At 32.7% G+C, this 12,214-nt stretch overlaps 1 protein-coding gene across 1 annotated transcript; it reads left to right on the forward strand.

Annotated features, from left to right (window-relative positions):
* Positions 1–2,101: 2,101 nt before the first annotated feature.
* Positions 2,102–11,177, forward strand: LOC133185806 (FMRF-amide neuropeptides-like). Its single transcript, XM_061321100.1, has 3 exons — positions 2,102–2,167; positions 4,520–4,662; positions 9,650–11,177. The coding sequence occupies exons 2-3, from the start codon at positions 4,533–4,535 to the stop codon at positions 10,885–10,887; spliced, it is 1,368 nt and encodes a 455-aa protein (XP_061177084.1). The 5' UTR covers positions 2,102–2,167; positions 4,520–4,532; the 3' UTR covers positions 10,888–11,177.
* The last annotated feature ends 1,037 nt before the right edge of the window (positions 11,178–12,214 follow it).

Below are 12,214 nucleotides of genomic sequence, written 5' to 3' on the forward strand. Positions count from 1 at the left end.
GATAAAATTGTATATATAGCTTGTTGGTGCATTGCAAAAAGATACATCTAGATAAAATAGATGTTATTATTTTCAATTTTATGTAATGTCGTTTAAAGCTTTTATTTAAAAAAAAAAGCTATACAGCTGCATTTTACTGTATGTTTCACTCTTACAGGACACAAAACACAGGATGAGTATAAAAAAACTTTGAAAGAACAATGGGTTTTTTCTCTTAGACGACCTCTACTTGAAAATGAATTTCAAACGTTCAACTACATGTATTCTCAAAGTATCATGAATTTAGTTTTATCTCATGGTGCACTTTTTCTTATCTAAAAAAAAAGATAACAAGTTTTGTTATTGGCTCAAATAAAATAAAATCAAGTTTCGTGAACACCTTTTAATATAACCTTTTTTCACGAATCATTTTATTGTGCTTATAACTAGGGTAAAGAGTGTACATATGAAATTCTTTTAATAAATTGTATCATTATACATTTTATTCAAGAATCAGTAAAATTTTTGTTCTCAAAATAATAGGAGTGTTTTCAAACACTTTAAGATGAGATGTAATGAAATTAATCAAAAAGTTGCAGTTTGCAGCTTTTTAAGATCACGTATTTCACGGAGATTTTTAAAAGACACATAAATATCATGAAAGTTTTACAAGATAACTTGCAATTCTAAATCTGTATGGATGTTATACAGGATCAGTTTATGAAGTAATCTTTGGTACTGAAGATTTAAGATTAGAACATAGCTTTACAAAAAGAATGGGAGCATTACCAATGTTAACGGAACAGAAAGAATTGAAAATATTCACAAAGAATAATCTATTCAAGTATAATTTTAAATCTGGGATTGATAGACGTGAGTGCTTGCATGTTAAAAATAGAATACTAGTATCAAATTTGTTTTGAAATAAATGGAAAAAACCCAATGTCCTCATCATTATAACTTTAAAAAGTAGTTTGTAATTAATTTAACGTTTCGAATGTTTGAATTTGAACATCACATAGCGAGAACAAGAATTTTCTAAGATGGTTATCCTAACTGTAAAATTGGTTGCACACAGTTTGACTTTCAAATTAATTCATTGTCAAAAGTTATTATAACAAGGGTTTATATCTGAAAACCAGATTTTTGTTTGTTTTGTTTCTGTTTGTTTTTGTTATTGTTGTTTTTATTTAGACAGGGACTTATCCTATGGTGTGGAAAGAATGAGTACTTTATATAATAGAACATTAAAGAACAATCTTTATATTAACTTTGTATAACCGCTGTACCCGATGTCTGATAACTGTCGATACTTTGCCATGACGTCTTGCAGTAATGATGAATTGTCTCGTTACTGATAGACAATACGTCAAGTAGGAGGGGTTAAATGAAACTACAAGACAAAGAAATTCTTACAGAAAGAGAAACTAAGCTAATCTGGGTGACTGGAAAAGAAAAGCGTGGATTGAAAAAAGACGATAAAAAACCGTTTTGGTTAAAATGATTGAATTCCAAAAATACTTTTTCATTGTCTGACATTAAATTTTGTAACTGAAGATCGTTGCTATCCTGAATTGAAATACCAATTGTCTTTTTATTCATTCTAATACTAACAGTCCCCCCTAATTTCATACATAAAAATTCATCAAGTTCAAAAATTAAATATTGCTTAATGTACAAACACCTATAGACGTGGACGGTAACATTTCGATGATATCAATTTCTACGGCTAACATATCAGCTCCATCTCAAAATATTATCTTTTACTAAGTGTAACTTTAATTACTTGAATTAAAGTTGCCTCTCTAGTTCTGAGCAGTAACTCGTACATATTTCTGTTTGAATTCTTACTCGGCCTTGTGTGCCAGAATCATACATGCAAAGGTTAATGAAGTATTCGCATATTCATAATTGACCTTTTGTTAATGAAATCATATTTACTCGTCAATTGTTAAGAATGATTAATACTGTCTTTTGCTTGCTGAATATTTACATAAACAAAATTTGCGAACATCGATCCAGAAATATTGTAGGAGGTTTCGCTGTCTTTGCCAAGCGTCCAGCGTAACGGTCACGTGATTACATCTTATTTAAACACAATAGAGTCATTTACGAACAATCGTATTTTGAAGAGAAAGGGACTATAGTCTAGAAGACCAGCACTAGGGCAATAACTAAGACACACACGGTAAGTCACTCGTTTACAGCTCTTAAACCTTATTTTTTGGTTAAACTTGGAATTCGCTTATCCGTCTTGCTGTAAAATTATTGGCTTTGAAAAGAAAATTAAATTCTAATTTTAAATTCTTGCTTTCCATATAAATTATCTTCAAATTAAGAATATCAATCGACCAAAAAAACAGTGTTGCTGTTTTTTTGTTTGTTTGTTTATTTGTTTGTTTGTTTTTTAAGTTTTTATTATAAGATGTTCCTTTTTCAAGATAAGCCGATTGTTTTCCTTCATACATCGAAAATATTAAATTAACAAATCAAAGATTTATTGACATTGGTTTGTAATATTTTTGCATCACTTGATATTTGTAGTTTAGAAATGAACATGTAAGCTTCGTGTTTATCTGATGGTACTTGTAAGTAGTTGTTATTTTGAGACAGACGATGATTATTAAATAGAAATGAGAAAATCGGTTATAATGAAATGTCCAAACACTGCACCCTCGGGAAGATAAAATATCACCAAATGCAAGAAGTTTTGGATTGGACCATGTCCTGTCTTCTATCAGCTTTATTGTTATTATCCGAAAAGGCAGATAGACACAGATCTGCTGCAACAAGATAGACTCTCCATAGCATCATTCACTTCCGGCGAAGAAAATCAAACATTTTGATTGTGTTTAACTTGGCTCAAATTCAGAAGAGAAAAAAACCCATAAGGGTTTGTGGGAGTTCCAAGATTTTACCGGTTTAAGGTATCGACATAATTGCTTATTATCAAATATTTAAATGTCGAACTTTTGATATGATATTCTGCGGTCAAATGCATCTCAGGGGGGAATTGGTGAGTCTCCCCTGCACTTAATTCAATAAGATAAGGAATACTAATGCATGTAGTTTATGATCTGTTTGTACGAGAAACGGATTTCCTTGACCCAAATGTTTGGAAATATTCAACTCTAGACATTTGATTGCTTATTGTATAAATACAATTATCATCTTGGCCTTTGAAGGATGTTAAAAAGGGGATTTTTAAATGTAAAAAAAATATGAAAAGAAAAACTACATTTAGTATCACTAGGTATGATGTATTTAAGTTGATTTAAAATTATAGTATCATGTAAAATGGAAAATATTTTTCATTTCGGATTCCAAAAATTGAATTTCTTCAATGTTCGATTTCGCATGTTATATATGATGTTATCAATCGTTAATATCAGATAGATTTGATTCCCATTGTTGCTCTTGTCTGTATAACCTATAAGTCAATATAGAATAAATGATGAAAGGCCGTGAACCTTAAATTCTATTAAAGTTCATCACATCTGTAGCTGCCCGAGGCGCGCTATTTCACTCTATTTAGTAATTCAATATGACATAAATATCAAATATCCGAATCAGGAGACTGGTCACTTGAATTGTACTGGACCCCTGGGAACTGACTTGACGTTAACATTTCAATTTGCTTTGTCACTTTCTGGTAGTCTTGAATTCTTCGTCTATTGAGAGATTATACGGCATATTGAAAAAAAAATTAATAAATGATATGGCTAGGATTTTTTTTTTTGAATCAGAAACTTCAACTTTGTAGAACAAATTAAGGAGCAGTTGTCTTTTGAATCATTTTATGAAAGATAAAAAAAAAATTGTGAAGGACACATATTTTATACGTATAAGAATAATTGATGAAGTCTTAAAAGGTACATGTGCAATGTAACATACCATTATTTTTAATTTTAATTTTAGAGAAAAAATCCATGTATGTTAAAGTGGAGATAATTTAAACTTTATATTGACTATTGAGTAAACTCTAACAAGAATATAGGGTGCAAATACCTACACTCGTCACCGTATTAAATTCTTGATAAATAATGATCATCGAAATTAACATCGTATTATAGTGCCAATCACCGCTTTTGTCATAGATGACTCGTTCTCTAACAAGCAACGCAACCGGCGGTCTTTCATGTTAATCGGAAAAGTGTCAAGTTCAATAAAACTTCAGTCAGTTCTGACTTGTCTTCCATATTTGTAATGAGATTTAGGATAACAGTATATTTTGAGTTAATGGAAATAACGCATAATTATGACTGGGGAAAAAAAACGAAAAGTCGTAACCCAGGAGCGTTCGATTCCTGCGTCTTTTTGGGTTGAAACGTACGATAACCGGAAACATTCACAGGAAGTATAAAAAGGCAAACTATAATAACTTTAAAAAGCCCAGCATGTAGTTAATTGTTACAGCGAAATGCAGGTTTCAGTTTAATATGATTTTTGTAAAGCTTATACAGAAGATTTTTTTTATTATTAATTTATGCGTTTGCATTTAGAAAATACACATCAATTCCTTCATCCTTTTGTATTTCAGAAAACAGCGCGGCATGGGGACGTGGTCATATGCGGGATTGCTGGTCGCTTTCTTATTAAACTGGTTCACTGCCGAAACATCCGCAATAACTGGTTGTGACTACTTTCCAGAACTCTGTGATCAAGATATAGATGTATTTTTAGGTAGGAACACGGTAGTGAAATAATCCTAATTAATCAGAGCACACTTCATTGCCAAGAGAGTAGATACTGCTATACATTGTCATTTGGAAGCAACATAATGGTACCAGATACATTAGGGTCCAAATTAGAAACACGAATTTTAGATGGCGTTATTGTAGAATGTGCACCAATATTTTAAATTTGACTCTGTGAAATGATCATCTATTTTGAAAATTTAAATTTTGCATATATCTATAGTTAAATCAGTATGCAGGCTATGGTTCGGTATTTTTCATCAACCCGATTAGTATTTTTGTTTCCGTTTTTGTCATTTGTCAGAACAGTGATGGAAAAGTTACAGGATAAGTTTACAGTTTAAGAAAAAATAATCTCCAAAAATGGACAACTTTAAAAAATTACTGAAAGCGCGGAAAAAGTAGTAATGTACGTTAGCTTTAATTTTCCCCTATTATTCCAAATAAAAACATGTATCGTAGAAACAAGAAGGATGCTGTTAAAAATATCTCAAGGGGGAAAAGCCTTCAATAATTATTTTCAAAAACATTTTGTTCAAATTATTTTCAAATTACGGCTCTGTCAGATTTAACGTTCGATGTAAGGAGGCAAATATCCCTCTCTCTGGCTCTCTTTTCTACTGAATGGAGTTCTGTGTTCAAAATGACTTCTCACGAAATCCTAATTTCCTACTATGCAAATGTTAATCAAAGAACTTTTTAAAATAATTGTCTAGTTTTTCAAAGAATCACGAACCTATGTGAATTAATCTATATCTGGCACAAGTAGAATATTCTCATGCTGTCACACATCGCCTAGATTATTGTGTATAATGAATGGTGTAAGTAGCCCCAGTGACCACTTCCTGGTATAGGTTTAGAAATTCAAGATATTTTTCTAGCTTTAAATGCTTTTAAAAAAGACAATAAATGAACTTAAAGGGGAAAGAAAAATAATTTTGGCGGACTTTATTTTGATGATTAATGCTATCAGAAAATGATAGTTTGTGAGACTGTATGACAAAATAAGACGGAGATTGTTTAAATAAATGCATTTATTCCGCCTTAAATTTTAAGCTAGGAAACACAATTTTCTGAACAATTTGAGTAATACCGGGTTTCGGAATTCAAACTTAACAGTATTTTGACAGTTACTCCAGTTCCTCGGCGCAGTAGACACCCTATTTAATCAATCTCGCGAAATAATTTCAGGCTTTGTCTTAAACATCAAACGCAGTAATCACGGCCTTCAAGAATTGTCTTCCTCCGCGGTCATTATGGGCATGCGTTATCAGGTTTTACAAAAGACATCCGCGCTTTGTGGTCACCTCACATGAATACGTTTTAAACTTGTTAAATTTTACGGTAATGTAAAATTTGTCATATGTTCTCCTTGATATTTATTTATTTGAAATCACAAATGAATACCTAATATTCAAAAATCAGTACAAAGTTGTCATAATACACACATTGGAATTTTGTCATAATACACACATTGGAATTGTGAGTTCCTTCTGAAATTTCTAATTACAGAACTGATGTTTTGTATCAAAGGAAGACAAGGAACTTGCTAAATTTCTTTACCACAGTATTTTAATCTATGCAATATTAAATTCCTCTATTCTCATTGAAAGATGTTCGCTATTAATTGTACTTAGGAGGGTGTTGTACCTGAACTACTCTAAAACGTTTCCGGATTCATAGAGCAACTTTAACAATTTCTAACAAATGTTTAAAAAAAGTAGGAAAAATATTCTTTAAAGAAGCTTGAAGAATAGAAGAAAAGGACAAAATAAATTTTCATATGCTGAAGCATTCTTGATCATCTGAGTTCCTCGAATATTTACATCGTTTTAGAAATATAGGAAAGGGGGAAAGTTGATTGTCACATCTCCTCTTCCCACAATACATAACTTATTTGGATATAGCATATTTTCAGTTATCTAAGCCAATTTTTTTTTAAAGATAATACTTAGTACAAACATTTTTTAGGTTTTTTTTTATTTGCAGCATGAAGAAAGGGTTATTTTTGTCTGCAATTCAAAAGTGTTTAATTAAAGATATATTGATTTAATTAACTCAACTTTCCCTTCGGGGTGTGCAGATTTCACAGTGAATTTTCCACATGAATGATGCATTTAAAATATCCGACAGAGGAACAACTTATAAAAGCAAGTAATAATTTTATAAAAAGAACATGTCCTATTCAAGATTTTTATGTGATTCATTATTATTAGAAATTCCTTTCTATTTATATATCATGTAATTTTTCATGCAAAAGAAGTGATGTTTTTTAGTGATGTTTCATTCTGCTATCAATATTCAGAGTACAATATTGTTCACAGGTCAAGTAAGAGAATAGTTCTGAAAACAGCGAAAATTAAAGCTTAAATAAGAAGAAACAGATTATTTCTGTATCTCCTTTCCACAAGTAATCTAAAAATTGTTATTAACGCTTTCCTTTTCGTTGGCGTCGAAAAGGGTTATGATGTGATAACTTTAAAATACTCGTGGTCTATCCATAATAGTAAGCCTTCTGGACATATTCTGTGATCTTTTCTGGTCATACCTCGTTTTCAGTGTTATATTGGAATGGATCTGCCATTCCTCTTCGTTTACTCTTATGAATGAGCCATTTTCCTAGTGTTCACCTACCGTAAGAAATCAATAGATATTGTGTGACATCTTATTAAAGGTGTAAACCACATGATGCTATTTATTGTTCCCTCTTAATTTACTCTAGAATTTTTAAGAAATATAATTAACCATGTTTCCATCCTCTCGGGAAGTCTCTGTGGGTTTCGATAGCGTGACAAAGTTCTGTTCCTTCCTTCTCAGTAGGTTTCATATGGCGGTTTTCATCTCGCGAACAAAAATACTTGGATGATGTGCGTAACGCTTCTGGAAAAAAACGCATTGCTTCTTATCAGTAACTATCAACACTTCGTTCTTTTTTAAAATGAAATAAACGTGTCTGTTTTCATATTTTGGTCTCTTGGCAACTATTTTCAGTCTTGTTGAACTTTCATTTTTCGGCATACATACATTTTTTTGTTCAGAGTATCGTGAGTGATTGCATTTTTATATTCTTCTTTACTTCATTGTTTGATGACATTTTTGATTGAAGAATTTGGTCACCCCTTTGTTTTGTTTTGTTTTTTTTACATGTAAGATTTTGGAGAGACTTTGCATGCCTATATAGTCAGAAAGTCTACCCAGGTATAACGTATTTTTACTAAAAATGACGAAATGGGCTCACAGAGATACAATGTGAAATCGATTTGATACAGAAAAATAGCCATAAATTGGCAGGAATATTGTGTAGATTGCAAAATCAACAGCTTTTTACATCAATCAGATGAAAACTGGTGCTACCCTTACTATTAGACTGATCACCATCTCTTCTCGGAAGAGGAGATCGTCTGCCCCCATTTGTTCATTTGTTAGTCAAGATCATTGAACCACAATCAAATAATGGTCAGTTCGGCGTCCCAGAGAAGGAGACCACGTGATCTTGGGGGACTTCATATTAATACGATAATGACGGTGTAATAGAGACGGAATAACAAAGATGATCTATTGCTGTTCATTTAAGAACTCGATGGATAACCTCGTCTTTGGGATTCAATTAACTCCTGTGCTTTATTTCAAAGTCAAAATGATATTGATTCCCGTGGCCAGTGATTCATTACAGTATATACCCATATCAGATCTATATAGTACTATTCTGGATCCTGTTGCAATTTTTTTGTTTACAAATAATGGACTGTTGCTCTCATATGACGTCACTATGAGGAGGCGTAGGGTGACATCATTTAAGATGAATTGCTAGGTGCTACCAGCTTCCATTACCAATTCCCTGTGCATTTCTTTAAGAGTTTTCTTTTTCCTGAGATTGCTATGTAGGACAAACATCGATAGACTAAATAACAAGATAGGGGTCTGATTTAAAGAGCCGTTCTGCCATCATAAATTCCCTCTTGATCTTGTTACGTACAAATTCTTGTAAGGTCGTCCCATACTAGTCAAGCATGCTGTATGAAATGATCAATTTATCTCTATTAGGCCATTTACGTTGTTACCATGAGATTATCGATACGAATTTTTTTGGTAGGTCTGTATGTGTATTCAGAGGCTTTTGCCATTCTTTCCCCATACATGGAAACAATAGTATGGTGTTGTAAACGTTTTTAACGCTTTTAAGTTCATGAACCCTATATATAGTACATATACTTCACTGATGGTTGCAATCATTTGAGTTCATCGTTTAAGAAATTAAGAAATAATTTCAAATTTTTACAAATATTTATCAATTTAACTTGACCTTCAATGCTATTTTTGACAGACGCCAAAAAAGGGGTTTTCTCGCTCCACTAAAATAAAAGATTCTGATTTGCTGACTATTCCCTTGACGGGTTTTTTTCTGTTTTAACCTAGAAAATGTTTCTCTCTTTCTCTAATACCCTTTTAGGATCTGTCTTGCCTTACAGTCCTGTCAAACAGTAATTTCTCTGTAATTTATTCCAGTGATTGCTTGCACTACTCTACTGCAGCAATCAGGGCTGTTGTCATTGGATATCCTGCTGCGCTGAATAAATCAAACTTAGTGAATGGTCGTCCAGATTTATTTTCTTTGCAATGAAAAGAAACAATGAAAATATTTGGCTTGTCCCTCTAAAGAAGTTTATTGTGTTTCTTAATTAAGAATTCTAATGGCGATCAGAAATAAGATCAAGCAGAAATAAACATGTAATTGACTTATTCAAGTAATCAAATATATAAATCTCTATTCATCTGATTTTGTTTTTCAGATTTAAATAAGTTTTAAAAGTTTCTGATTAAAAGATTCATTGATATAAGAACAAGATGCTGAAAAAAAAATCTTAAGAAGTATACTTTTTCCTATGAATACGATTTTTTCTTCCACAAACAATTACGAATCTGCATTTTGTTTTTAACCACTCTACATGTACATGTATATATGTATTTTTCAGGCGAACCAAGAACCGCCGAAAAGAGATTTCTCAGATTTGGAAAGAGAGCTTTGAGTGGTGACCACTACATCAGATTTGGTCGTAACACTGACGACAAGAGATTCCTCAGATTTGGCAAAAGAGGACAGGAAAACAGTGTAGAAAACGACTTACGAGCGGCCCTTAATAAAGTTCTACAATTCAAACAGGAAACAGGTTTTCCATTGAGGAAAAGAAGATCAGCCGAGCCCCCTTTAATAAAAGATGTGCCAGAGCCCAAGGATAATGACAACTCGACAGAAAAAGAAGAGTCCGAAAAACATAAACGCGAAGCTGGCGAAGTCTCCCAAGACAAACGATTTATGAGATTTGGACGAACGCCTTCTGTTGACTCAAACCAAGATAGCATCTATATGAAAAGATTCATGCGTTTTGGAAGAGATCCTGGTTTTGACAAAAAATTTATGCGCTTCGGTAAAGACGGGAATGAGAAGAGGTTTATGCGATTTGGAAAACGAGAAGACGATGATATGGTTACAGATGATAAGCGGTTTATGCGTTTTGGTCGTGATTCTAAAGACGACACACTTATGGAAAGATTTGTTCGCAACGGACGAAGTGGAGACGACAAACGGTTTATGCGATTTGGAAGAAGCGGAGAAGACGAAAAGAGATTCATGAGATTTGGGAAAAGAGAAGATGATGAGAAAAGATTCATGCGATTTGGCAAAAGTGGAGATGAAGAAAAGCGATTTATGCGATTCGGCAAAAGAGGGGATGATGAGAAAAGATTCATGCGATTTGGCAAAAGTGGAGATGAAGAGAAACGATTCATGCGATTTGGCAAAAGTGGAGATGAAGAAAAGAGATTTATGAGATTTGGAAAAAGTATGGATGACGAAATGCAGGACGATGAAAAAAGATTTATGCGATTTGGTAAAAGTATAGACGATGAGAAACGATTCATGCGATTCGGAAGAAGTGGAGACGAAGAGAAACGATTCATGCGATTCGGCAAGAGTGGCGATGAGGAGAAACGATTTATGCGTTTTGGAAAAAGTGGAGACGAAGAAAAACGATTCATGCGATTCGGCAAAAGTGGAGACGAAGAAAAACGATTCATGCGATTCGGCAAAAGTGGAGATGAAGAGAAACGATTCATGCGATTTGGAAAAAGTGGAGATGAGGAAAAAAGATTTATGCGATTTGGACGTGACCAAACGGACAAACGTTTTATGCGATTTGGTAAATCTTTGTGATATTTCTTAAGTTTTCTTAAGGAACTTTAAAATATTTGAATGTAAGCAGTGTATGCGATACATGTATTATATTGTAAATAATGGGCTTTAATTTTTTTGATGAGAACGTTAATAAATTGTACATGTATGTCATTTCCGGAAATTACATTCAATAAATATTATTTTCTTATACATATTACATAAATTCATACATGATGTACTTAGTATTTTTGCCCAACTATGTTGAGCATGCTTGGGTATCATGCTTCGTTTATAAAATAGTTGTTAATAAAATTGTTTTTACTCATTAATTCTAGACATATTTTCAGGCCCTGTATTGTTTATATCAATAAGAATGGATAAAAAAAAAAGGATATTGAAGCAGATATATCTCCATAAAAAATAAACTCAAACTCTCTCTCTCTCTCCAATACTTGAGCTTTCTTTCTTAGTTCTTAATATTACAATGTGACCTACACTTGTTTTTTATCTGGTGTCTGCCCAGAAAACACTGCACCGGGGGATCTTCCATCTCTTAGATCCACATAAAAATACGATTCAATGCAACTGCAGTGAAAGAAATATTAATAACAAACCTGTCCTGTTTCTTCTAAACGTAAATTCTAATAGATGCAAAGCTATACATTTATTTCTGGAAAGGGGAATGCGTAGGACGATCTGGGAGGGTTAACCCCAGATTTTTTTTTTTTTGGTATAAATGGGTAAAATTTTGGTTGGATCTTATGCATTCTTGAAGTTTTTTTTCACATACTGGAAAAGGAATTCTAGAAACATTACTTAAAACAGATAAATAAAGACTTTATTTTGTTTCAAAATCCTACTTTTTCGATTTTTTAAAGGGGGTTCGCTCGCACCCAACTCACCTTGTTCCTACGGCCTTGATTTGTAAGAAGAGGTGTTAAATATAGTGCTTATTGCAATTTAATAATAAGCATACTTAAATCTAGGAATCAAATAAGAGAAATTTTAGGGAAAAATACTTTGTAAATGGTCAAAAGAGGAAAGGGGGAAACTTGGTCCCAAGAGGTCCCGAATTTTAGAAAACACCCTCAAAACAAAAGAATACTGATGAGGCTCTATATGCTAAGTAAATATTGTAAACCTAATGTAAAACAAAATCATTGGGCTTCAAACCCCTGAAAAGTTAGCAACTTACTTTAATAAAAATGCTGTATGTACTGTCATTTACTGGATTCTTTTTAAGTTATGTTAATTTGATGCATGATATACAGCATGCACCACTGTTAGGCATAAGTATTTTTATTATATAGGCACCAGGTTCCTGGGAATCGAAGAAGGGGGGTAGGGGTGGGGGCTAACATTGCAA

This window comes from Saccostrea echinata, unplaced genomic scaffold (assembly GCF_033153115.1).
Source record: "Saccostrea echinata isolate AGI-Se365-2 ecotype Australia unplaced genomic scaffold, CSIRO_AGI_Sech_v1 ptg000001l, whole genome shotgun sequence".
Lineage (NCBI taxonomy): Eukaryota > Metazoa > Mollusca > Bivalvia > Ostreida > Ostreidae > Saccostrea > Saccostrea echinata.